The 26,138-nt window shown below is 36.6% G+C and overlaps 6 protein-coding genes across 11 annotated transcripts in view; 5 read left to right on the forward strand and 1 right to left on the reverse strand.

Moving 5' to 3' along the window:
- The window catches only part of LOC127062712 (uncharacterized), a 136,459-nt gene extending 127,142 nt beyond the window's left edge, over window positions 1-9,317 (reverse strand). For all 6 annotated transcript variants that reach the window (XM_050991388.1, XM_050991383.1, XM_050991381.1 and 3 more), the window contains exons 1-2: window positions 9,177-9,317; window positions 7,122-7,273 (exon numbers count right to left, since the gene is read on the reverse strand). The gene's annotated coding sequence lies outside the window, so the exon portion shown is untranslated. The remainder of the gene's footprint in view (window positions 1-7,121; window positions 7,274-9,176) is intronic.
- Window positions 2,429-5,019, forward strand: LOC127062726 (odorant receptor 13a-like). Its single transcript, XM_050991411.1, has 7 exons — window positions 2,429-2,459; window positions 2,651-2,935; window positions 3,023-3,473; window positions 3,553-3,652; window positions 3,769-3,891; window positions 4,078-4,233; window positions 4,393-5,019. The coding sequence occupies exons 1-7, from the start codon at window positions 2,444-2,446 to the stop codon at window positions 4,450-4,452; spliced, it is 1,191 nt and encodes a 396-aa protein (XP_050847368.1). The 5' UTR covers window positions 2,429-2,443; the 3' UTR covers window positions 4,453-5,019.
- LOC127062752 (uncharacterized) lies at window positions 5,566-9,182 on the forward strand. The gene is made up of 5 exons (XM_050991452.1): window positions 5,566-6,153; window positions 6,725-6,843; window positions 7,601-7,712; window positions 7,906-8,059; window positions 8,145-9,182. The coding sequence occupies exons 2-5, from the start codon at window positions 6,790-6,792 to the stop codon at window positions 8,290-8,292; spliced, it is 468 nt and encodes a 155-aa protein (XP_050847409.1). The 5' UTR covers window positions 5,566-6,153; window positions 6,725-6,789; the 3' UTR covers window positions 8,293-9,182.
- A 288-nt stretch (window positions 9,318-9,605) lies between the features above and the next one.
- LOC127062742 (proteasome subunit alpha type-3) lies at window positions 9,606-10,887 on the forward strand. Its single transcript, XM_050991438.1, has 4 exons — window positions 9,606-9,751; window positions 9,844-9,926; window positions 10,009-10,400; window positions 10,487-10,887. Exons 1-4 carry the CDS (start codon window positions 9,731-9,733, stop codon window positions 10,768-10,770), a joined length of 780 nt encoding a protein of 259 aa, XP_050847395.1. The 5' UTR covers window positions 9,606-9,730; the 3' UTR covers window positions 10,771-10,887.
- Window positions 10,888-11,021: 134 nt separating this feature from the next.
- Window positions 11,022-16,513, forward strand: LOC127062736 (rhodopsin-like). The gene is made up of 6 exons (XM_050991427.1): window positions 11,022-12,050; window positions 12,641-12,735; window positions 14,120-14,230; window positions 15,557-15,816; window positions 15,885-16,000; window positions 16,132-16,513. The coding sequence occupies exons 1-6, from the start codon at window positions 11,847-11,849 to the stop codon at window positions 16,336-16,338; spliced, it is 993 nt and encodes a 330-aa protein (XP_050847384.1). The 5' UTR covers window positions 11,022-11,846; the 3' UTR covers window positions 16,339-16,513.
- Window positions 16,514-21,132: 4,619 nt separating this feature from the next.
- On the forward strand, window positions 21,133-25,156 carry LOC127062716 (UDP-glycosyltransferase UGT5-like). The gene is made up of 6 exons (XM_050991399.1): window positions 21,133-22,348; window positions 22,432-22,630; window positions 22,777-22,953; window positions 23,649-23,966; window positions 24,473-24,701; window positions 24,865-25,156. The coding sequence occupies exons 1-6, from the start codon at window positions 21,857-21,859 to the stop codon at window positions 25,004-25,006; spliced, it is 1,557 nt and encodes a 518-aa protein (XP_050847356.1). The 5' UTR covers window positions 21,133-21,856; the 3' UTR covers window positions 25,007-25,156.
- Window positions 25,157-26,138: the final 982 nt, after the last annotated feature.

The raw sequence follows: 26,138 nt of genomic DNA on the forward strand, positions 1-26,138 counted from the left end.
AGGCGCTTTCGGTGAGTTACTAAATAAGATACTAAAAAGGTTAATACCAATCAAGCTATATCTGTAATTATCTTAAGCTTTTCGAGGAAATGATATAATGATTCTGATACGAATACATTTTGCTTCTAATCCATTTATATTATTATATCTGTGAAAAAATTTATTTCAAAAGTAATTAATTTCTCTCGCTCATATTTTTCTCAAAATCTAACCACATTAACTTTCTAATTACGATAAAAAAAGACTAAACACTTTTTTTTAAATTCATTATGAAATTATGTTAACAACATTACGAAATAATGTTACCATTATACTTATTAAGTTTTATATAGTGAAATAATTTATGGAAATGACGTTACTATTATGTTTATCAAGTTATATCGGCTGATTATATTCTAAAATTATATTCTTAAACTCCTCAGAGCTGGTAACCCAATTCGTTGTTGATAAGACGACACATTTTCGCAAATCCTAGAGTAACATAATCGCTAAAGTCGGAATGTGCAAGTAGCGAGTAACTTCGAAATTCTTACCACAGAGGGATCTATTCGATACGATGAGAAAACATTTAGAGATCTATTCTGACAAAAGGAATTATTTTCAAGATTAATTTGAAACATTAAAATATATAATATAGTAGGAAGAAATTTCTACTAAAGAATATGTATTAAATAAAAATATCTAAGTACTTTACACGGAAATGAACTTGATCGCCCAGTGAGTAACGCCACTCTGTTAATTATAGTTCTTCCAGATAATCCTCAAAATACAATTACTCTTGTGAATTTTCTTTCTGTAGAACCGATCCGTTGCTGTTTACCTACTTTTTTCTTCTTTTTTTTTTTCTAAAACGCACGATACAAATTTTTCTTATTTCATTATTAACGCCCCGTAACATTCGAGTAACACACCTTTAATTCCATTTTATAATCATAAAATTTCACTACGAGAGAAAAATGTCAGATCAAGTTCATTTACATCGTGAAAAGGCATGATTATTCAAAGTATAATAAATTTGCAGCATCAGAAAAAATAATTTCGACCATTACAATATTATGATCAACTATTATATACTTATAATTTCTTCAGATTCATCGATACGTTAGACGACTTCGATGTAATGCTTCCCTTTCAAATACTCGGGCGCAACTCTCTATGGAAAGTTTTCAAGTTCTGGTAAAATTCGACAAAACATATCGATTCGTATTGGGCATCTATCTATCTTTGAATTTTTGAGCAGATGTTCGGTAAGTACGAGATTTTTCCAAATATTGTATATTCGCTACAACTGCCATACTCTATAATTATTATTTTAAATCATTGATATATACTTTATTAATAGCACGCTAATCTCTCTGCATTTATTAATTTAATTTATTAATTATAATTTATATATATATATATATAATTTAATTTATAATTAAATTAAAATTCAAAAAATACTTACAATTAATCGATCGTAAAGTATCTACAAGAGTACGAATTTCAATTAATAGCCGGCTTCGGATGTCCTCGGTAAAAATGTTCTTCGCATTCTACGTCGTTTATATTCTACTTCTATTATACATCTACTGTTACGTCGCTGAAAAACTTTGATCCGAGGTAAGAGAAACATTAATGGTTAAAAAGTATCTTCGAAATAAAACACGAAACTACCGAATAAAAAACTGTCCTTTCAGAGTACCGAAATGGCTCGTATCGCATACGAAGATAAATGATACGATTTACTACCGAACGAAGCTAGATCACCGATTTTGATAATCCGTCGATCGCGATCTCCTTTGCGTCTGACATCAGGAAAATTCTATATTTTCAATCGTAAACTTTACAACAGCGTAAGTAATCCCACGAGGCACTACAAAATGAATAACATTTTTCTATACTAGAATAAATCATAAATCGTAACCAATAAAGATACCTGTACAATGAAATTTTTTTGCAGGTTTTGAAGACATCAATGAGCTATCTAGCTGTTTGCGTGCAACAATGACAAAAGATGAATGATACTTCCGATTTAATTCACAAATAACTATGTCATCATAGAATCGCAAATATCCGAGCAGAAAATATCGAGATCATACGAGATTTTGTTTGTAGTTTCATTCAAGGATTTATTAAATCATAATCTTGTCAAATTTTCTGTATCTCTCTTTTTTTTTTTTCTATCATTACTCCACGTACGTAAACCTATTCTGATGGAATGACTTGTTTCATTTCGTGAATTAGTATACTTTTGGCATATACGAGGACAAAGCCCGACGTCTACGAACGCACTAGTCCGAAGCCAAACATTTCCGATATGAATTTAATAAATAATGGCTATGGTATTACGCTAGCTTTTGTTAGAGCATGCGCTATGAAAGTTACCGAACTTATGCTCCTCGAAATACGAAAGGAACCGCCCCGAAACAGTTCTTGATACGTTCTTGTCGCAAAAGCCTACATGGATAAAAGTCAAGGTATCAAATTCCTTTGAAAATTTTGAACGTGTTCGTATCGCCATCCAAAGTTAAATGAAAGAAAAAAAAAAGAAAACCGTAAAGAAAAAAGAAAATAATAAATTTTCATTGTCAAAAATGATCTAACCCGTTCGATTTGTCTAAAATCAAATAAAAATAAATATACACAACATCGATTAATTTATTAACAGTGGATAAGAAAAAAAGATCGCACGTGGATTACGCTTGTGGCTGGAACAACTACAGCATGAGATTCATGGGGCTTTGGCCGAGAGAGCAGATGATCAATCCATCCGAGAACATGAAAGTTTTCGCCGCGATATTTTTCATGTTTTTCTTCGTAAGTTTACCGCAGACGATAAATCTTTTCTTCATCTGGGGTGACTTCGATCTGGTCGTGGAAAATCTATCTATGGACAACATGACTATCTCTATTGCGATTATGAAAACTCTCGCTTTTTGGTTTAATGGAAAATGTAAACTAAATGTTCTAACATAGTTTAAACATTGTCAGATGTAACAACGAAACTAGTTTTAAATTCCAATTATTTTATTTGTCGAAGCCCTGAAAGGACTGTTAAATTCTATGGAGGAGGATCGTAAGGAAGCTACGAGGGACGAGGACATTAAGAGAATGATGATCGTAGCTGAAATCTCAAGAAAAATAACCATAACAGCCAACATAATGTGTAACAGTCTCGTCGTCTTTTACGGCATAATGCATTTGGCAACAAATTATACGAGCGCCCGTGGACTCTTCTTCCCAGCCTATTTTCCATGGGAAACGAAACCCAGTCCATATTACGAGATAACTTTTTTCGGACAGCTTATGGGTTCCTTCTATGCTTGCGCCACTTATTCCGTGGTCGACACGTTCGTCGCGACTCTGGTGTTACACGTTTGCGGACAATTGGCTAATCTTAGACACGAGCTAATTGATTTGAGAAGAGAAACGAAGGAAGAATTTCAAGCGAAGTTAGGCGGCATCGTGAAGAAACACGATTACCTTAACGAGTGAGCTCGAACTGAACGATAATATTTCTATGATAACGATCGATACCGATCTACGTAATCGAATTTTGTTTTATTTTAGATTCACAGAAACGATCGAAAATTCCTTCAACTCGATGTTACTGATTCAAATGTTAGGATGTACCATAACACTTTGCTTGGAAAGCTTTCAAACTCTCGAGGTAAAGGAAAATTTATATCTATGTATATATAAATTTATTTATATATGTATGTGTGTGTATATGCACACACAGATAACAAATATTTCTCTATCTATTTTTCTTTTCAATTCTCCTAGTTTCTAACAGGTGAAAAGGATAAATTCTTTCTATTGGAACTCGGATGCACCATATTCTACGTCTGTTATATCCTAATTCAACTTTATCTTTATTGTTACGTAGGCGAGAAACTTCTTTCAGAGGTAAATTCGAATCTAAGATCGTTATACTTAACGATCTCGACTTCAGCGACATAACATTTCATATCGACGATCTTTCGATATTACTCGTCTAAAAATAAGAAGCGATACATATGCGATTAATAGAATCTATTTCGCAATATGTTAATAGATCCGGTTTATTAATAATCTTGAAACCTTCCATTTTAGAGTACAGGAATCGCGGACGCCGCCTACGAATGCGAATGGTTTAACCTGTCACCGAACGAAGCAAAATGTCTCATACTGATCATGCGTCGTGCAAGATCGCCCTTGCGCATTACGGCTGGAAAATTCTGTTCCTTCAATCACGAGCTTTTCAGCGAAGTAAGGATAAGAAAATGTCGACGATTTACCGATCTTTTCAAGTCTCAAATAAATTCTAAATCGATAAATCCATTCTAAATATATCTTTTTAATTAATTAATGAAAATCGCAATATATCTCGATAATAAAAAAAAAATCATTGTAAAACGTATGCTTCAGGTCGTTAAAACATCGATGAGTTATTTATCCGTTCTCTACGCAATGAAGAACGAAGAATGAAAATAAAAGTAGAATAAATGTGACATAGGATTAACATTATAATTATTGTAAAGTCTAGTAATATTTTTTAAATAATAACTAGACAAAGGGAACAATAGCAATTTGTATTTATGGAAATAAAAATCCTCCGTCCTAAATCTTGTCATTTATTTTCCCGGAAACCATAGTTCATACTTTCTCGCTAGATATATATCAAGAAAAAAAAAAAGAAAAAAGAAACTAGTACTAGTCGCGTTAAAAAATTTGACAAATTTAATCCGCGTCTCGTTGTTAGAATATCAAGGTCGATATAAAGAGGACATCTATAAACCGTATCATATAAAATTCAATCGAAGTACCACGTCAGAGAAGTAAAATGCGCGCGTTGCTTCTAAAATATCGGGAAAGAAAAGAGGGGGTGGTTAGATGAGTAGAGGAAGGGAGAGAGGAAGAGAGAGAGAGATTGAGAAAGGGAGAAAGAGAGACGAAGAGCGCGTAAATATTAAAGAGATGTTCGAAAGCGCAGGTTGCACGAGAGTTCATCGAATATGCAACATAAAATTGAAGATAACATATTCGTTCCCACGTCCCTCGGCCCCCTCGCACCTCCGTTCCTTTGTACTCCCGTTTCTTCGACACTTATTTTTCCTGAGACTACATTTTTCTCCGAACCTTGAATACATCTTTTAACAGCTTGGACTCCTATCCATCGTCATAATGCTCTGAACGCGTAAGTGCACGCAATAGCACTCCGTACATGCATGATTGATAAATAAGAACCTATGAAGCTATCAATTACGGCAATCCGACATGCTATAGAGTCATCGAATATTCTAAAGACGTACTTAAGGCATCTTCTTCGATAGGACTCGAAAATGCGCGCGCAATAAAAATCATCCTACTTGTCTCGAGTTTCTTCCCTCTCCTTCTTCTTCTCCACCCTCTTGTCGTCGACGTCGTTGGCTAACGGAGAATTTTAATTCGAAAAAAAAAAAAAGGAAAAGAACTTTTCTCCTTTGGCTATTAATAATTTATCGTTGTGAGAAGATAACACGCTGCGAAGTATTTTCGCGTCTGCGCTGACGAAGCTTTCTCTCTGTCTCTTTTTCTTTCTTTCTTTCTTTCTTTTTTTTGTTCTTTTTGTTTCTTCCTTTCTCTTCTTTTCTTCTTTCTTTTCTTCCTGTTTCTTTGCGTAGGGATACTGCACGAGCAGGAGGACATACGTATCCTCAAGTATTCACGCGAGTTTTTTTCAGACGATCGTTGCGATTCGACTTTCGTCTTGTTACGTGTGTCTTCGTTTCTTTCTTTTTTCTTTTTTTCTTTTCTCTTTTCATTTTTAAGTTCGACGATAAAAGTTTGGATCTTTCTTTTTTCTTTCAGTACTCCCTTTTCTCTCCTTTTTCCTTTTTCTTCTCCCTGTTCTTTTCGCTGCATTAAATAAAAACTTCTTTAATAATCCTGTTCATCACCTTTATCATATTCCGCTTACTGAGGAAAGAAAAAGTTGATCTCAGTTCGACAAAATTGAGAAAATAAGAAAAAGAAGAAGGGACAAGAAGGAAGAAGAAGAAGAAAAAAAAAGAAGACTCTCTCTCTCTCTCTCTCTCTCTCTTTTTCTGCATCGACAAGTGACAACGAACGCTTCTACCCAGTAAAAGTTTTCACTCGTTCGAGCTTTCACCATTTATTTCCGTCAACTTTAGAGAAAGAAAGTTTCTGGTAAGGACACAATTATGAACGAAAGGCGAGCACGAGACGACTAATAAGCATTATTAACGACAAATTGTCGTCGTGTCGTGTCACCGACACAATAGAGAAAACAAAGAAACGTACTTTGACGATCCCTTCCTTTCTTTCTTTCCTTCTTTCTGTCTCTCTCTCTCTCTCAAAGTACATACACGCACGCAAGTAACGCACGCATCGCGATTCAATGAGAAAGCATTAGCACGATTCTATATAAAAATGATGTCGCGTATTGTCACCAATGTCATTTTGCTTTTACTAGACGACGAAACAACTTGTCTATTTTATCTGAAATTATTTTATTCTTTAAATATGAGTTTCATCTTTCTATCCTTCTAATTGATTTATCCTTTTTTTAATTTTTAATTAATTATATATATATATACATATATATATATATTTCAGATTTTTCGTTTAACATATATATATATATATATATATATATATATATATATACGTTTTATTTAATATAAAAGTTGCATAATACGAAATATGTCGTTCGTCGACAGAAGAACGTTTGTTATAATCTTTTTATTGATTTACTCAGTAGCAGCACGAAATACGAACGGTCAAGATTTTCGTAAAGAAATCAATAATAAAAAGGGTGGATCGATGTTAGCAGAGATCGCAAAGGAATTCATGCAACGATCGACTACTACCAGCCAGGTGAGCAAACGTTTTATATTAATTTAATTTTGATGCTAACATTTATGAAGAGTAAAGTATACGATAGATACGGCCCTATGTTTAAAACTAAAGAAAACAAAAAAAAATAGTTGGGCCGTTAAGTCGATTTAAGTTATTTTTAATATGCATATGTATGTACCATGTATTATTCCGATAGAATTGAATTTACTATACCGTTCGTTCTATCGTTAATCCTATATTTATGCGAAAAAAAATCCGTTAAACTACCTGGACGAGAGTACTTGTGTAGTACTTACCTGTAACGTGACGAATTCGAAATTGCATAGTAATTTAACGTTTTTCAAGATGTCCGTCATCCCTTTGCTGTTCCTTTTTCTTTCAACGTCTTTTCTTCGGCCAACAACGAAGTTATAATTTTTATCGACAGTCACTTTACTTTCGCTAACACCTAAGAAAAATATTTACTCTGTATGACTAAACGAATTTCGTAAGAAAATCAAAACTAATTCGTATTAACAAATCGATACGCACAGCACGCAACGAGCATTTGTCCGCCATGATTAAACTGCGAAACAAAAGGCTATCGTATTTCAAATCATACACATATAAAAAAAAGTTAAAAAAAAGAAAAAAGATCGCAGCGCCATCCGACGAGCGTTATTGTCATTGTTAAAAATTCCTACCTTATTGTACTTGATTCTTTATCGAAATAAAAAAGGACGTTACTTTACCGATACTAAAAACAATTAAAACCTATCTGTCTCACTTTATACAGGTACTGAATCTAAATTTATCTAATCTACTGCTACTTCTCGTATTAAAAGCTGTAGTTTTCGGTGCTGGATATATCGGAAATCATGGTTACAAAGGACGCGATTTGAACGAAGGTTCGTATATAAACATTCTATTATATCAGACGTTTCGTTTGAAATATTTTCGATTCTACAAATATATTTGTATCATTTTTACCGTATATCAAAGTTTCAACTGCGTGTGATGTTTATATCCAAATATTACAAATTTGCAATTACAAATGTATACGAAATTTTATTTAATTATATATTTTCTTCTGTCGTGTAGAAAATATTATATCCGAAGGAGAAGTTGCTTTGGCATTGGGATATCTGATCGGTGATACGTGCCTGTATAGAGCAGCATGCGAGGAACCACATATCGCAAAGGAATATTTGGGTGCTGCTGAAATGCTTTTAAATACGATGAAACTAATGCCGCAGTACGTATTAAATCTACTAATATCAAATAACGAATTATTTACTTAAGAAAAATAATATATATATATTTTTTATTTTGTATCATAGGACCGTATCCATCGAACATAAATACGAAAAGACGATAAACGAACTTCGAAAAGCTATCGAGTACGGAATTACAAGCGGATGTCCGCCAGAATATAATTGTAAAAAGGAAAATATCAAAGCTTTCTTAACGACGGAGAAGAAGAAATAAAACGTAAGATTTATGTTCGATGTTGGAAAGCTTAACGTATAGCTTAACGCGTAGAAAATGTTTTGAATGTTTGTTAAAGGCACGCCAAAAGAAGAAAAAAAAAAAAGAAACGTTTGCTTTTTTTTCTGCATGTCTTGTCTATGTTATTATTGAAATAATTAATTACTAAGAACGTTCTATTTACACGAATAAAAATGTAATATATAGGTTATGAATTTGAAAGTGGGTTATTGCGTATTACTCGTGCATTTTCTAACCTATACACATTTCGACGATGCGAAAGATCATCTGTTCGCCGTCAAAATCTCTCTGTTTATACTCACGTAATTTGTTTTCTTTAGATATATAAGAAAATTAAGAAAAAGCTATGGAATATAATCGAGTGTCATGGCCGTATACGCATTCTCGATATTATTCATACAAAATATATATATATCTATCGCTTTCACTCCTAGAAAACGTGAAATCTACTAACGTTGCGATAAAAAAAAAGAACGTGTGAAACAAAATTTTCTAAAATATTAATATAAGTTTCTATGAAAAAAGAAGAAAAAAATCGCACGAAATTATCAAACGAAAGAAAAATACGAAAATACGCAGCCGATCAACTCGACGGTACTTTCGTCGTTTACAATGATAAAAGACGCTTTAGATACAACGAAAGTAACATCGATATCATCGCGTAAAAATTACTGCGAACGGATTCAAAATAAAATATCAAAAATTGTAAGACTGCAAATAAGTACATACGTATGTATGTACATACGAACGTGTTAGATGAAAAGAAAAAGAGAACCTTACTCGACGAGATACAGCGACTTAATGAACCGATATCGAGTTCGAACGAAAGTTAAACGCTTCGATCGTTCTGTTGTTTTGTTTACCTTTATCAATCCCCAAGCGGTCGAATGTTTGTATTTTATTTGTGTATTCAAACCATCTCGATCTTGAACTCCCTTCGAATGTTAAAATAATAAATCTCGCGTGGAACAAACACGACGCTTAAAATACGAAGAAGCTTAATGAATACTGCCTTCTCATTGGCTGATACTTTCGTCGTGAATATGCATTCGATATTTATAACGTTGCGTCGGTAAATAATATTTTTTATTAATGATTTCATCGAATATGATATTAATATATAACTCATCGTTAAGAAAATAATCATAACTATTCTATTTTAATTTTATGATTTGTATGCCTCTCTCTCTCTCTGTCTGTCTCTCTTTCTCTATTTTTCTCTATTTTCTCTTTCTCTTACATGCGAAGACCGAAAGTTGTAGAAATAAACAGCAGAGGTCGCGTAAGTTCCGCTCTTGTCTTCTTGTGGCGCTGACGAATCAGTTTTGATATTTCGTCCATTCACGCATTTTGTAGCGGGTAAACAATTTTTCATCATTCCCAAAGAAACAGTGATCTTTCTGAAATTCGGTGAGACATGAGTTCCATCGGTACCGGGGTAAATATATAATCATCATGGCCTTTATAATTTTACGATATTCCGTTGGTATATTAAAGAAAAGTGAAACGTATAACCTCTAACAATTCCAGTATGACCTGTCCGCATCTCAATTTTCACCGGACGGACGCGTTTTTCAAGTGGAATACGCTCAGAAAGCTGTTGAAAATGGAGGGTAATATTTTACTGGATGATTTATGATAAATAAATTGGTGCAAAACTATGACTACAGTTTACCGTTTATGTGTCGTTTACAGCACTGTCATTGGTTTACGAGGGAAAGATGGTGTAGTATTCGCCATAGAAAAACTCATTACTTCTAAGCTTTACGAACCTGGTGCAAATAAAAGAATATTCAACATTGATCAGCATATCGGCATGGCGGTATCCGGACTTATCTCCGATGCAAGACAAATAGCGGAAACTGCGAGATCGGAGGCTGCTAGTTATCGTTCTCAATACGGGATAGGCATCCCTTTGAAATATCTGAACGAACGAGTTTCTATGTATATGCACGCTTATACGTTGTATTCAGCTGTAAGGCCGTATGGTTGCTCGGTCATTCTTGGAGCTCACGAAGTAGATGGTCCAACGATGTATATGATAGATCCTTCTGGCGTGTCGTACGGTTATTACGGTTGTGCAGTAGGTGAGTAGAGCGTTTAAATTATCTATGAAATCGAATACGGGCATTACTAATAGGTTGTTCTTCTCGTTGTGTCATTTGTAAATCAGGTAAAGCGAAACAGACTGCAAAGACAGAAATTGAGAAATTAGAGTTGTCCGATATGACTTGTAAAGATTTAGTGGAAGAAGCAGCACGTATAATTTATTTAGTACACGACGAATTGAAAGATAAACAATTCGAATTAGAGATGAGTTGGGTAGGTGCGCATACTAATGGAAAACACGAACGTGTACCGACGAAAATAAAGGAAGATGCAGAGAAGAATGCAAGAAAGGCAATGGAAGAAAATTCGGACAGCGATGTCGAAGATGAATACATTGAAAAAAAATAATAGCACTATATATATTTTATATTGTAAGTCATAATTTAAACTTGTAAGTACAAGCTCGATGAAAAAGTCATCATTGTTAATGAGAGAGCCAAATAAAAACACCGCCCTCTTTCTAAATTCATAGTACGTTTTTTTACGATTTTACATAAGCCTTTATCTTAATGTTATATTCATATATGGTACTATATTTTTAACACAAAAATGGTTACCTGCAGCTTGTTAGATCGTACCAATTATTAACAACTGCGCAAACGATCGTCCTTGACATTAATCCAAGATTAACGACTATGATCTCTTTGTGGCATTAGTACGGGATTTAAAATATTTTTTTCCCGGCTCTAACAACGAAGCATTTGATGTATCTGTTATATGAAAAAAATACACGTGCATATAACGGAATATAGGCAATTAGTAAATGGAATAAGATAAATGTCACAAAAATTTCAATGCGTCATTGCAACTAATATTTTAACGAACTTTCACCTTTTTTATTTATGATCTTTGTTAAATAGAGAAACAATATGGCCGCCGTGGGACGAAACGAGAAAATATCACGTAGCAAGTACGTAATTTCTTATCGATGGAAATGAAACAAAATTTATAATTTCAAATTAATCTAGGCGAATAACGTAAGTGGCTCAATACAGATAGTATTTTGAGTCAGGGGAGTGTGTGTGTATATATATATATATATTATACGTACACCTAGAAAGATAGAAACAGGGACGAATGGTCCACGAGAGCATGGTGGTGCGCTTCATTTCGCGCATGCTACCTTATCATGTGGGGGTTGCTTGAATCCAGAGTGGATAAGAGAAAGAGAGAGAGAGAGAGAATGAGTGGTGCAATGGTGGGAGAAAAGAGGGTGACGAACATATAAAGATAGGGTGACTTCGAAATATCGTCACTGCTTTGATTAATACACGCTAGCAAGTTTTCCCGCGGTTCTCTTCGTAGAAAAATTTCGAATAAATTGTGACACGTGACGTTAACACGATTTTCCTTCGTGTTATCATACAAGTCTCATTATTCCAAACAAATCACGTTGATTCGAATCGCGTTGATTTTGCACGAGCATGTCTTCTTATCATCACGAGGCGGATCACATTAACGTTACTGTTAATGAAGAAATAAGTGCAGTTATTTACGTGGGTGCATCCGTTGCACTCGGTGTTATCGGCTTTCTTGGTTTCACTCTAAATTTGATTGTCGCATTTATCATCGTCAAGGATGCTCAATCACTCTGGACTCCTGTCAATGTAATTCTCTTCAACATGGTTGTAAGTACGCTCGTTTATTTTATTTTCTTTTCTTTGAAATCGTTAACAAATTCTACGACGAAATATCGACCATTTGTTTGAGTCGCATCGAAAGACGCAAGATATTTACAAATTCCCATAAAAAATATATTATTTATCAATGATCGTTACTAAATGAAATTTGAAGTACGATCGTCTCACGTTTTTAAGATATCATAAATGATTTCAACTTATGATAGCGAAAGTTGATGGAAAAATTATATTTGATATTGGTTGGCTGATTGGTATGGTTTGGTCCCACAGGCCGCTCTATAGAGAATTAAGAGAAATGTATTTTATTCTCGAGGGGACAGTAGTGCTCGATAAGGGATATAAACTATCATTCGATATTGTCGTTTCTTCATCGTGAGTTCCTTTCTCTAAATTCTAGAAAAAGAATGAGTAGGATAAAATAATTGCGTTGTCAGAAGCAATAATTCTACTCTTCAATTTTAAAACTCTATCAATATCAATTTCGTTTTTTTTATAATCTTGAGTAATATAAATAGAAAATGTATTTTAAAAAGCAATCGATGAGAACGATTAAAAAAAAAATAATATCTATTTCAAAGGTTGGTGATTTTATGGTAGCCGCTTTGGGGAATCCTTTGGCAATGATTTCGGCGATCACCGGTGGATGGTATTGGGGCTATAACATGTGTCTTTGGTAAAAAAAAAAAATGTTATACGTATATATGTGTGTGTACACGTAACAATGAAAAGATTCAACGGCATTGTTTCGAAAGATAAAGAGCATGCATTGTATATAGCTATCGATTATTATATAAAAAAATTGAGACCATATTTCATTAATTTTAATTAATTCAGGATTTGAACATCTATTTCGAGCTTCTTTTTTCGACATTCTTTTGAATGACATATTAATAATTCTTTATCACAAAATTTTATTAAAAAAAAATTCATTGAAATAAAATATATGAAACAAAGTATTAGCAACAGAAAAAAGAATTAGAACACGAGAAAGTTCCCAGCAAATAAAATGGAAAAAAATAGAGTTCAAAGAATTAATACTCATTTCTTTGGTGACAACAATACACACACAAACAGAATGGATTTTAAACGCCTTAATAACACGATAACCAATAATTCCGATAACAACAAAGAGCTTTGATCGTTTCATCGATTAATTTTCATTAGCAAGTATTCGATTAATTCTTATTTTCGTAATTCGATTCGATTATTATAATTTATCGTTAGTAATAATGTCGAATAATAATGAAGCGATCGAAGTAACGTGGTAGTAAACGTGGGCAGTAGTATGTGTTACTATTGTAGTTATCGGAACGATAATTAAAGAAATGGTCAATGCTCGTACATATCGCTATTGGAATGGTTATCAAAGTATTTGAAATTCCATACGTAATTGTTCGAACAGAGACAACGTGATTTTGGTGAAAACACAATTTGTTCGTCTTTCAACATTCAGCTTTTTATTTTACTATCTATTCGAACTTATTTTTACTTTTCAATCGATGAAAAAATTTTAGTGAAAATTAAAATTAAAAAAAAAAAAAGAAAAAAGAAAAGAAAATACTTTATACCTATGCACGTATGTCAGCATTTTTTAAAATAGCATTATTTTTTAACGTCGACCAACCTTTTCACTTAGTTTTCTGTCTCGTCGACAATGGTTCGTCAGATTTTGGATGGACTATGTTTTCTATGGATAACGAAATTTTACAGAAAACTCTGCGCAACTACATCGGTCGAACGGTCGAAGCGATGGCGCAAACTTTTCCGAAGGACGACCGTGCCTCGTGAATTTAAAAAAATTTTTGCAAATTTAATAAGGCTCGATTGATAGTCACGATTGAATCGTACAACGAAAGGAATTCTCTTTTCCCCTTTTTGTTTTATTTATAATAACGAAGAAATTGTTTTTTTCGTATGTGTGTCTGAACGTGTTTGTGTACCAACGAGCTTCAACGTGCGCGTATCTAATTATCAACATATGTATAAATATTTGTATTTATTTTGTTTCCCATATTTATCTTTTCTGATGAATTATCAATGATATTTCGATGTTGAAGGTACGCTTGGTTCATGTCGACATTGGGATTCGCTAGTATCGGTAACTTAACCGTGATGGCTGTCGAAAGATGGCTGTTGATCACACGACCGATGAAAGCATTGTCGATTCGGTAAGCCAAACAAACAGTTATATTTTTAATACATTTAAAATAAATTTTTACAACATCGCGAGGTCTTATTCCTCGTGAGATTTTTTATGCGTGTATCGTCTACATTCATTTTTACACTTTATATCATTTTCATACTTTCGATATAAAAAAAAAAAAGAAGAAATATTTCATTGAAGGAACGAACGCGAATACTTCGTGTAATTAGATATCTTTGTGACAGAAAGAGGATCTGTCCTCAAAGTCGGGACATTTTTTTCTATAAAATAAAAGAGATAACGAAAGACTTATACAGAAGGAGATCAACGGTGAATCGGTCTCATTGAAAAATTTTCATAGAACGTAATTAATTATGGATTAAGAAAGCGGAGGTTCGTTAATATCAAAGGGAAGAACTTTTATTCCCTTTTGGTTAAACGAAAATTAGAATTGATATTTGTATCTCGCACTAATGAAATTTGTAATGGTATGGATGATTACTAGATACGATCATCGAGCTCCACCATAATTTGACTTTATAATTTCATTTATTACCAAGTCGTCCGTTATATCAATCGAGTAACTTTCGTAACTTATAGATCGTCTCTAGGTTGTATCAAGTTATATTCGAAGAGTCAATGAAAGGAAATTTTAATTGGCCGCTATCCGAGTAAAATATTTTATTCGGTCCACGCTTCAGCTTTCGGCAAAGAAAAAGAATCAGATCGGAGGCTGGATCAAAAGAGAAAAAAGAAAAAAATATTTGCATAACGTTGCAACTTGTACAACGTACCTATCGTACAAATCAAATTCGTAATAAAATAATCGAAGAAAGCGCGAATCGCGCGATAACATTTTCCTAAGTTTTACCTTTATTTAGATTTGTCTCTTTCTATATCTGTTATATAAGAAAAATAAAGGCACTCGATTATCCACGCTTAAAGTACTTACTGCTTACGTTATTTTTCTCATGAAAAAAACGCGATCGTGTAACAAAGTAAATAAGAGCAAATTATCCTCGCCAAGACGAATTCTTTTTCTTTCTCATTCGAGTCGCTTTCCTATAGAGTCATTTGATGCTCTTTGCTATCTTAACGAGTTTTGTATTTGGATTCTATATAGTAGTAAGAATTTCAACCACCCTGAAATAATCCCAACGCTCTTGTGGTAAGATAGAGCAAGAACATTACGTGACTGGGCAAGTAAATGAGCGATCGTTAGTAGAAGGATGAAAATCGCAGCGGTAACGCGATACTATTTTAACGAAAAGTGTATTAACGATAAATGCATTTTGAACGGTGTGCATAGTAAAACAGTCGATTAATTGAAATTCGATCGATTGCTATACAGACACGCCATGTTTCTCGCATTTGCGGTGTGGATGTACGCACTGTCCTTGTCGTTACCACCACTTTTCGGTTGGGGTAGTTACGGTCCAGAGGCCGGAAATGTATCCTGTAGCGTGTCCTGGGAGATTCACGATTCAGCAACTAATAGCGACAGTTACATAGGATTTCTATTCGCTCTCGGACTCGTTCTGCCTGTCATCATTATAGTCACAAGCTATTTTGCAATTGTGACAACTACCATAAGAGTCAAGAAAAAAGCCGGTAAGAAAGATATACGAGAAACAAGAGATTCGTCGTCCTTTCTATTTCGTTTTTTTCGTACGGTTCAGGTGCCAGAGGAAGACGCGAGGCAAAAGTAACGAGAATGGTAGCACTGATGATAAGCGCTTTTCTCATCGCTTGGTCACCCTACGCTGCTCTTGCTCTTGCTGCTCAATATTTTAACGTAAGTTCAACGAATAAAAAGATCAATGAGAAGGCGAAGAAAATGAAAAAAAAAAGAATGTATCGATGTTTTCAAAGCAGAAAGATTCTTTCTTTTTATTTATTTATTTATTTATTTATTTTTTTTTTCAGGCGAAACCGTCACCCTCGGTAGCCGTATTACCAGCTCTCCTGGCTAAATCCTCCATTTGTTACAATCCTATCATTTACGCTGGATTAAACGCTCAGTTCCCGCGGTCTTTGAAAAAGATTCTTGGTATTCGTGATATCCAAACTGGCACGAACGGCAGTCAACAGACTGCTTTGACTACGATCAACAAACAGGAGCAGAAGCACTGAAAACAACCAATCGGAAACCTGGGTTCTCTTGGGTTTCGACTACATATCGCGCGTGAATGCTGCAACTTGGATAAGATTTATCTTATTTTATCGAAACTTCGTATGTATGTATATATTATATGTTTCCGTATATGTTACCTCTGTATGTATCTATATATACGTATTTGGAATAACATTTTTATCGTTTGCTCCTCTTTTCGTTCCGTAGATGTCTTTCTTCCTTTCTTTCTTACTATCTCGTTCTCTCATATTTTTTAATACATCTTCCTTCGCGTTTGATTTTTTCTCACTGTCCGTACGAGTTTTACGATGAAAAATTACGAACCTTTGCGGACACGTGGTTAAAGAAAAAAGAAAATTTTCAGACGATTATGGATGTTATAAACGTGGGCGAGCACGTTTATCTTCAAAATGAGCACACACAACAAATACCATAGTTAATTATTTCTCACTGCTATGGTTGCCAAGAGGAAGGACACGATTCGTTCTAAATATCAACTCATAAATATGAGAAACACGTAAAAAGGATCAACCGCGAAGAAGCGTTCATTCGTAGGCTCTCGAGAGAAGCGTGAGATGTTTTAATAATACAAACGTTCGCAAACATCGTCGGTGTGGTCTTAGAAACGATTGAAAACTTTAACGAAATTTTATTTCGTGCATCGTCGACATTCGTCTCGTTGTACGAATATTATTATCGTTTGGAGTCGTTTGAAATTTCTCGACTCGATCTTTTGTTTCGTTTTTCTTTCCTCCTTTGCGAGAAAATTCCATTAGAATTTTCAGTTATGAGTAATGACGTAGATTTATGTTTAAGGAGAAATGAAACGTTCGAAGGGAAAAGAATTCTCGGCGATATTGAATCGTTGTCGCTCGAATCGTTCAGCGATTTTGAAAACGTGTAACGTCTAGAAAATCGATCGTATCAATTACACCATTTTACGATCTTTTTAACATTTGCTATTTGAAGTTAACAGTTGCGCAGTAGAGAGAAGAGAATCACGAAATCAATTTCACCGTCGTGCTATTTTCATTTCATTGCGATAATTCCCCGCTATTTCCTCTTCCCCTTCCCTCTTCGAGCATCCCAAGCAAGTGCAACCGTACGAAATCGACGATCGCAAGTCGAAACACGCGCCAACGGAGGAGAGTGAAATCATGAAAACATTTAACGATCGCCGACGTCGTTACGTCCCTTCTCGTTTTCAGATCTTTAAAGGAAATTTCGAAAAAGTCCTATCGCGATTTATTTCGAAAGAATTATTTCGAATGATTCGAGGAAAGAACGGTCCAAGTTTCAAATTAGAATGAACGCTTGTTCCTCTTGTCACTTCTTCCGATCGACGCGAACGAATATCGACGAGTTTCTCTGTACGATTGGCACAACCGATCCGAGTCGTGATCGTAATTTTTTACTTTATAAAACGACGACGACGACTAACTCGAGCCACGTGCGCTTCAAAACGTCGTCGTTCGCTATATCGAAACGATGCAAAATTACGAGCATCGTTTTCATTCCGTTTAAAGGTGTATAAAAGCGAGGAATGAAAGAACGAGAGGAGTAAATGGCTCGAGGCTAGCCGCTTTCTCGTGACTCGTCGAAACTCCAAGTGTTAAGAAGATGAAGGAACCCGAAAACGGATATCACCTAAATACCGATTGCCGTTCGCGATCTTCAACTTTTCAGAGAAAGCGAAACCCGTTTACTCACTCGATCCAGTTGATCGCACGAACGTTTTAAACGTTTGAAAAATTCGACCGAATAAAACGTCTACGTAAATCGTTTTCTTTTAGAAACGATCAATGTCCAACGAGGCGACTCAATAAACGAGAACCGCAACGGCACACAACAACGACATCGTCAAAGATCCTAGGCAAAAAAGTTTGATAGAAAAAATTTCACACAAATCGAATAACTTTCTCCTTCTCCGAGGAAGCAAGAAACTTGCATGAATCGGAATATATGATTTTGTAATAGGTGAAGTTTACAGAGATAGAGAGCATTAGCCTTTCCCACGGAGAAATCACGTGTTTAAACTTAACGCCGCGATGGAAGAACGGGAAAATGCGTTTAATTCTATGGCTAGTTTCCCGCATAACCATGACATTTGAAAGTTAGAGATTCCTCAAAGAACCGGTTAGACACCGTTAATCTCGCGAGATCTCTAGTCGACGTTCTCATTATATAGAGGCCTTCCTCTTGCATAATATCATTTCTTTGGATCGATCGAGTCGATCACCTGACGCTTCGATGGACGATACACGTGCGCGCACACGCTCGTATACGATCCATCGATCGAACGTGTAAGACTCGTCGAATGAAAATCTCAAGGAGAGAGTATCGAAAAGAAGGAAGACAAAAGAGAAATAAACAAAGAAGAACGATCGTTTCCTCGTTAACGCGAAAAAGCAAAAAAGAAAGAAAAAGGGAGAAAGAAGTCGAGGTAAAACCATTTATAGGATAATACGAAAGAAATGGACAATCTCGATCGCGTTACGATCGAGAAATCGTACTCGAGGAAACCGATACATCGAGAGAGCTCTCTCGTTAAAAGTTTCAGAGAACTCGGGAAAATACTTCCCTTGTCTTTCGAGCGTAAAACAATATACGATATAATGAAAGAAGGAAGTAACGGAAATGAAGGAAGAGAGGACGATAGATTTGTAACAAATGCGAACGAATGGCAATAAGGGTAAGGTAAAGTTACTTTCACGATAATAATAATAACGAAGCTTTTGCTAGCAGCACACGCGAGTGTAACGTTCGCGCGCAATAGTCTCGTCTCTCGTGGTTTATCTCGCACGGATTCATCGATCCGTACCAATGTGTTTGCCACAAATTCTAATTATAATCTTTTCCTTTTACTACCCACGCGATTCTAACGGTAGAAGCGACGATCTTTCAGCGCGATTTTCACTGTCCGCTGCACCTGCACTTCTCTAAGAAAATGGTAATAACGCTATTTACAATCTAAGCTCTATCGTTTTGCGTTTCTCACACATACACGTACGCGCGCGCGTACAGGCACTTTTTCTTTCTCCGTTTACCTCTTAATCTCTCTCATAGAAAGGTACACGAACCGAGTAGAAAGTCGACGGGGATAAAACCCTCGTTCGCCTAAAACGATTCCTCGACATTGTTTCGTCGACACAGTATCGACGTTCCAAGAACACTCTCTTTATTATTCCGACAGGAGAAAATCGTGATTAGAAGTCTAATAACCTAATCACGGCCACGACATTGTAGGATGGACATGTAACAGAGAAATAATTCGTTTCGAAAAAGAGAATATCAATTATCTAGCACGTAATTATGTGTGTTCTTGATAGGATCGATAAATCGATCTCGGATCTCGATCGTACGTCTCCTCAGACTCGATTTAATCCGATCGTCGATTAAGTCTCACATATTGGGTACAATCGAATCGGCTTATCCCGACCAAGATACAAGGACCTATCGTTCGAAATAGCAGGCCTCGATGGCAATGCGATTGAAAACATCTCTTAGGAAGGATTCAATCGTGCAAGAAATAACGGTACGACGCGATCGAAGCCAGTGAAATCTGCCCTAATTCTTTCATGCGGCCATTTCGCTTTACCTCCTTTTTTCCTTTCTTCCTTCCTTCCTTCCTTCCGACCTATCTAACAACTCGCTCGTTGTGATCTCTCATTTGACTTTATTCTTGTGTTTCTTCGAGCGGAGAAAGATCGACCATTATTTCCTACATGTACTTACAAATGGGAACCTTTCTAAAATGTTTTTAACCGTTCGTTCGATTGCTCCGGTCAAAACGGGAGGGACGAGTAAAGACGTAAATTTTTCTTTCCGACGGGAAAATTAAAAAAAAAAAAAAAAGAAGAAGAAGAAAAGAAAAAAGTGAAGGTTCGGTTAAATCGAGATCATCCGATTGGCTTTCTTCTATACTTTGGTACCTTTCTCTCTCTCTTTCTTTTTTTTTTTCATTTTTTCCTCTCTCTAAGCAAATTCTTCGGCCAAACCGTTACAAATCCAAACCACGATTCGTAGACAAAACATCGTCTTCGAAACGAGATTGCGAATAAGGCATGGTAATCTTGGGTGGGAGACAAAACGCGCTCTCTCTCTCTCTGTCTCTCTTTCTTTCCCTCTTTGAGCTCAGCTGATCATTAAACCAACCGTTGGTCAGTCAAACTTTCACGCTCCGCGATATTCGAACGTCTTCGTCTGGTCGCTCGTTCGCTCGGGCTAATTTCTCGAGCCACGTTCGTTCGTGAAATCGATGCAAACAGGGTTCCACGAATTCGACGTAGAAAATTTTCACGAAAGAACGAGTTGAAACGTGAATCGTATTCTGAAGCACAAAAAAGGTGTTAAAACGAATTCGAAGAAAAATAGAGAGAGAGAGAGAGAGAGAGGGGGGGAAGAGATTAATGACAAGCATCGAAATATTTCGTATAGTTTTTCGTTGCGGAGGAAATCAGTGATAAAGAATTTTTAAGCAAAGCATGCAAAGGGAGTATCGGAAAAAAACCTACGATCTCTCGGGTTATCGCATTGTCACGGTGAATAAGAAGAATCGTTACTTGGACTTGAGATGAAAAGCGTTATTAGTGAAAGTCAGCGTGAGTAAAGAATACGAGACATCGTCGAGGTTCGTCGGTCAGACGGTCGCGCGTTAAGAGAGGAAGAAGAGAACGAGAAAGTCATAAAATTTTTAAGTTTATTTCAATGATCGTCCGATCGAGGATCTATCGATAGAAGAAGATTTCTCTCCGCCTCTCTCTCTCTCTCTCTCTCTATCTCTTTCGCGAAGAGTCAATAACGAGACGATGGAAGAAACAATGTCTGGACATCGAACGTGAATGAAGAAAGAACACGGAAGATTCCTATACGATCTCTTTGAACTCGAAGAGAAGAATTTTATTTCGCTTGACCGATCTTTCGTTCGAGCGGTGAAAGGAAGGGAGAAGCTGTACGATAAAGGAAGGAAGAAAAAAAAGAAGAAAGAGAGAAGAAAGAGTTTCTTCCTCTATGCTAAATCGTTGACATAGACATTCAAATATCCTCTAGCTCGGTGTCTTACACCGGTTTATACGAAAAAGGTCAGAGATGGAAACGTGAGCAAAGAGCAAGGCTGGATTTGAAGAAAATAACATTAGTTCCAGCATCGATCCCTTTTATCGGTATATCCTTCTACAGATTCGCTTTCAATGGTTTTTGACGAGCTGATATTAAAATAACAAGAGGACGTCTTTGAGATCGTTTTAAAGACGGCTGCTCTAGCAGACTATGCCGAAGATTTCGAATAAGAAGGAGCCGATTTAGAAGATCCAACGGAGTTTCTCTCGCGAGATGAAGGCAGAATCGACTCGAGAGTAAAACGTCTACGATCCTATCCAAGGTACCTCGAAACAGATCGATCGGGATATTTTTCTAGTGTTTGCAAAGTGACGACGAACGACGTTATGTCGGATCGAACGGAGACGATGTGGATATAATTTGGAAAAAATACGCACGCGATAAGTCAAGAAATCAAAGATGAGAACGATCCTGACGATTTCAACGCTGTGTTGCGTTCTACGATTCGCCAAGAGCTACAACGTTCTACTAGCCACGATGGGTGGTACAAAATCGCACACTGTACCGTTCGTTGCTCTTGGTAACGCTTTAAAATCGCGAGGTCACAACGTGACCTTAGTAAGCGCCTTCTCGGGACCAGGGATTAACAACGGGCTCAATGAATTGGTCCCAACGATTCTCGAATCTTACGTATATAATTACACTTCGGAATGGGACTTGGTGGGTGCCAGATTCCGCGACGAACTTCCACTTTCGCCGTGGAACGCGATGAGATACGGTTGGGAAGCGTGCGAGGCTTTGTTACAAGACGACGTCTCGGTCACTGCTCTCAGAAAACCGGATGGAAGTCAACACGAACGATGGAACGTTGCCGTGGTCGACGGTGCTTATCCGGAATGTCTCTTGGCTATCTTACACGAGGAAAACGTACCTACGATCATGTTAAATACGGTATACTTATCGATTTCTATTAAAATATTCCACTTACCTAACTGGTTGAATAACAATTATCGAGTCTTTGCGTTTCCCTGCAGGTTGCTCTGTACAGTGGTTCGATGACCCGTCAAGGAAATCCGTCTCCCTGGTCGGTGACACCGTATTTCGGAAAAGCCTTAACGCAAGACATGAACTTCTTACAAAGAGTAATCAATGCCGCCTGTTTGATCACTTTAGAAATCATGTATTGGATCATGATCACTGTCTATCTACAGCCCACGCTTCGAAAGTACCTAGGTAACTTTCTAGTCGTCCGACGACAGACTTTGACGCGCTGTCACTCCTCTTCGTTGCTCGACGAAGGAATATGACGGAAGGAAATGACAAAAACAAAAAAAAAGAAAAGAAAAAAATAAAGAAAATTACAATGACATTTCTTACAGGCGAACAAATACCCGACGTAAGATATCTGACCTCGGAAATACCGTTGACTCTACAAAATAGCCATTACAGCGTAGCCGATTCCATGCCGTATTTGGCGAACGTGGTAAATGTGGCGTGTCTGCATTGCAAACCAGCAATGCAACTCAGTCCGGATTTAGATTCGTTTTTGCGTCGAGGTAAAGTCGTTTTTTTGCCATTTAATCTTTATACATATACATACATATGTTTGTACGTATACGCACGCGGGACTTTTAACGACAGCTAAAACATGTAATGATTTTGCGTAACGATCGCTTAAAGAGATGCAAAAACTAGTTTTGAGAAAAATATTGATGACATTCGCACCTTCCGAAGCGTTATAAATACTAAAACCCAGGGTGCGTCGTTGCAAATTACTCTTCGTCGAAACTTGAATTGAAATATTAGCCGGTATAAGAACGTATTAAAGTCTAGTACATAATTCGATCGAGTATATTAAAGTTAAATGGAAAATCAAACGTTATATTATTTAACACCGAAAGCCATAAACTTTGGAAGCGATAAAAACTCCTCGTACGTTTTCAACCATCGATTAGAATTTGCCGTACGTAAACGGGATCAAAGTTTCTTCGTTTATTATTATCGGTGATTAACTGAAATATTTTGTCGAGAGATATTACGGTGCACTTGTAATAAATAATCCGTCGAGTAAATCGTATTTTCTTATCGCCCAAGTCCTAGACCTTTGCATGTACATTATCGAGTAAGGAAACATTTTGCATTTTTTTTTTGGGGGGTTTTCGTTAATGAATACGTCGATTCGCGAAATAGATCGTCGATTTTTATTTCGATAAGATATAACGAGCAACGTTGAAACGTTTCTATCCGACAGGATTCATCTTCGTCTCGATGGGTTCGTCCGTGAGAGCTTCCGGGATGCCTACAGCCTTGCGTGAAATTTTTGTAGCGGTTTTTGCTACTCTACCTTACAACGTCGTATGGAAATGGGAAGGAGGGAAAATAAAGGATCTTCCGGTAAACGTAAGAACGGCAGCTTGGTGGCCTCAACAAGAACTTCTGGGACATTCGAAACTTCGTGCTTTCGTTTCGCACGGTGGTCTTTTATCTCTGCACGAAGCAGCTTTTCACGGTTCACCGACTTTGGTACTGCCCGTTTTCTGTGATCACGATGGAAACGCGGCTCAAGCCGGTAAGCTTAATCTAAAATAAACATGGAAAGAACTTGTGTTGAAATTAATTGATTACGTTCCCGTGTTTTTCTAACTTTATCCGGTTTTTCCTCGAGCGATACATTTTCTTGAATGCAATGTAAACAATTCAAAAAATTATTGCAAGACATTCTCTATTTATCTGTTCGGAGCTCCGAGTCGCGTTGAACGTACTACGAGCGAAAATTGAAAGCAAAGTTTCGTCAGAGATTACGTCAAGTAGGACGAGCGATAGAGAGAGAGAGAGAGAGAGAGAGAAATATGCGACTTTGAGTTTAGAAATACATAAATCATACGTCGTTTTGTCCCAGAATTAAGGATTACGTAAGCAAATGTACGCGCAACATTCGTAAGAAACGGAAAGTAAGAAAACGGCTATTAAGTTAGATCGTCGTAGGTACGTAAGAAAAAGTATCCCGATTTGAAGCAGCCTACTACATTCTTTCTCATCTTATTTTCTTGTTTGACTTTTGAATTTAATTTTCAGAGAAATTAGGTTACGCTCTAGTGATGGACTTGGCCGAATTATCGATAGGAAGCCTTCGCGAGGGAATCCTTAAAGTTGGAGCAACGCGGAACAACACATACAGGAAGGCTGCGAAAAAACAAAGTATTTTATTACGAGATCTTCCAATAGGTCCCCGAGAACTTGCCACATGGTGGATCGAACACGTCGCGAGACACGGCGAAGCCGATCATCTGAAGAGTACGACGAGGTAATTTTGAAAAATATTTACCGTAGCGGCGGATTAACGAGTAGAAAGTCTTTGCGGATAGCCGCGTGCAAAATAAAAATGACAGTAGCGAAGATTAATCGTCGCAAAAGACGATTCTCTTACATTTTCGATGATTAATGGTTTACGTCTTTTTCATTTTCAGACGCATGGGCGTAATACGTTATTATTCCTTGGACGTTGGCGCGTTCTACACGATAATCATCGTGGCGCTGATCTACGGATTAAAACGTTTATGTTGGACGCCGATAACGAAGCAGAGAATTTTCAAAAAGAAGATAGACTGATTTCGAACGACAGGCCCTTACTTTAAATCCGACGTTTAACGACGCTTCAAGTACCTTCGATTATCTTCTTAGATTTGTACTTAGATCTTTGTAATCGTATTTAAAAGAAGAGAAAAAAAGAGAGGAACGAATAAAGTACGTTCGATCGTTGCTTGTTTCTTTTTTCCCCTAGAGTAATTCATGAATATTAAAATCCGAATGAATGAACGCGATAAGCCGGTCAGCGTAAACGGGATGTTTACAATGGCCGAGTTTAATAAACGGTCGGTAAAGAAGATATTAATTCCGGTATGGGAGAACAACCGTCGGTAAATTAAACGTCGAGTCGATCGCACGCCCTGGATAATTTGCGATCGTTCGTCGTAGTCATGAAAATAGTATTGAGAATGGTATCGAGGAAAATGCATCCGTGTATGGGTTTAGTTTCATTAATAGTCATGACCGACAATAGTACATAGGTCGTTAAGGCGGACTACGTAAAAATTGCGTACAACTAGGATTAACGGTACACGCGTGGAAGCAAAGTCGTCTAAACGAAAAGCCGGTTTCGAAAGACGTTCAAAGTTAACCTCGAGGCCTCGTCACAAGTTCGAAATTAACCGTAAAAGTGAGGCTTCGTCGAGAGATGCGATAGAATAGAAGGTAGTACGTACATGGCTGGCTTATCGAGAGCCTTAAGGCTGTCTCTAGCACTTTGACACTTTATTCGAAGTAAAGAGAAAGATGCGTTTGTATACATTATAGTAGGAATAAAAAGAGGAACGGTCCGTAGAGTAGGAGGTACTCGCAGGCAAGAGGAATGGGGAGGCGAGGTAAGGAAAAAATTCGTTACGGAAGCAGGGTCGTAGATACTTTGGGCGCTATCTGTCGTACGATAACAAAATGGCTCGTGAAAAGAACAGAAATTTATCGAATAGGATTTACGAATCGTCTTCCGGCTAATAGGTAAAATCAACGATACCTTTATCTAGAAATTCGACGTGCGAGAAATCAATTTCGACGAGAGGATAGGTCCAACGGTCGAAGCGTAGACGAAGGATTAGGGCGATACCACGACGCAGCTACGGCGTTAAATTAGTTAAGGGCTACGTACGAACGGCGGCGCGTACGTCGAATTCCTATGAGAGGAAAG

The sequence above is a fragment of the Vespula vulgaris genome, chromosome 3, assembly GCF_905475345.1.
Source record: "Vespula vulgaris chromosome 3, iyVesVulg1.1, whole genome shotgun sequence".
Taxonomy (NCBI): Eukaryota; Metazoa; Arthropoda; class Insecta; order Hymenoptera; family Vespidae; genus Vespula; species Vespula vulgaris.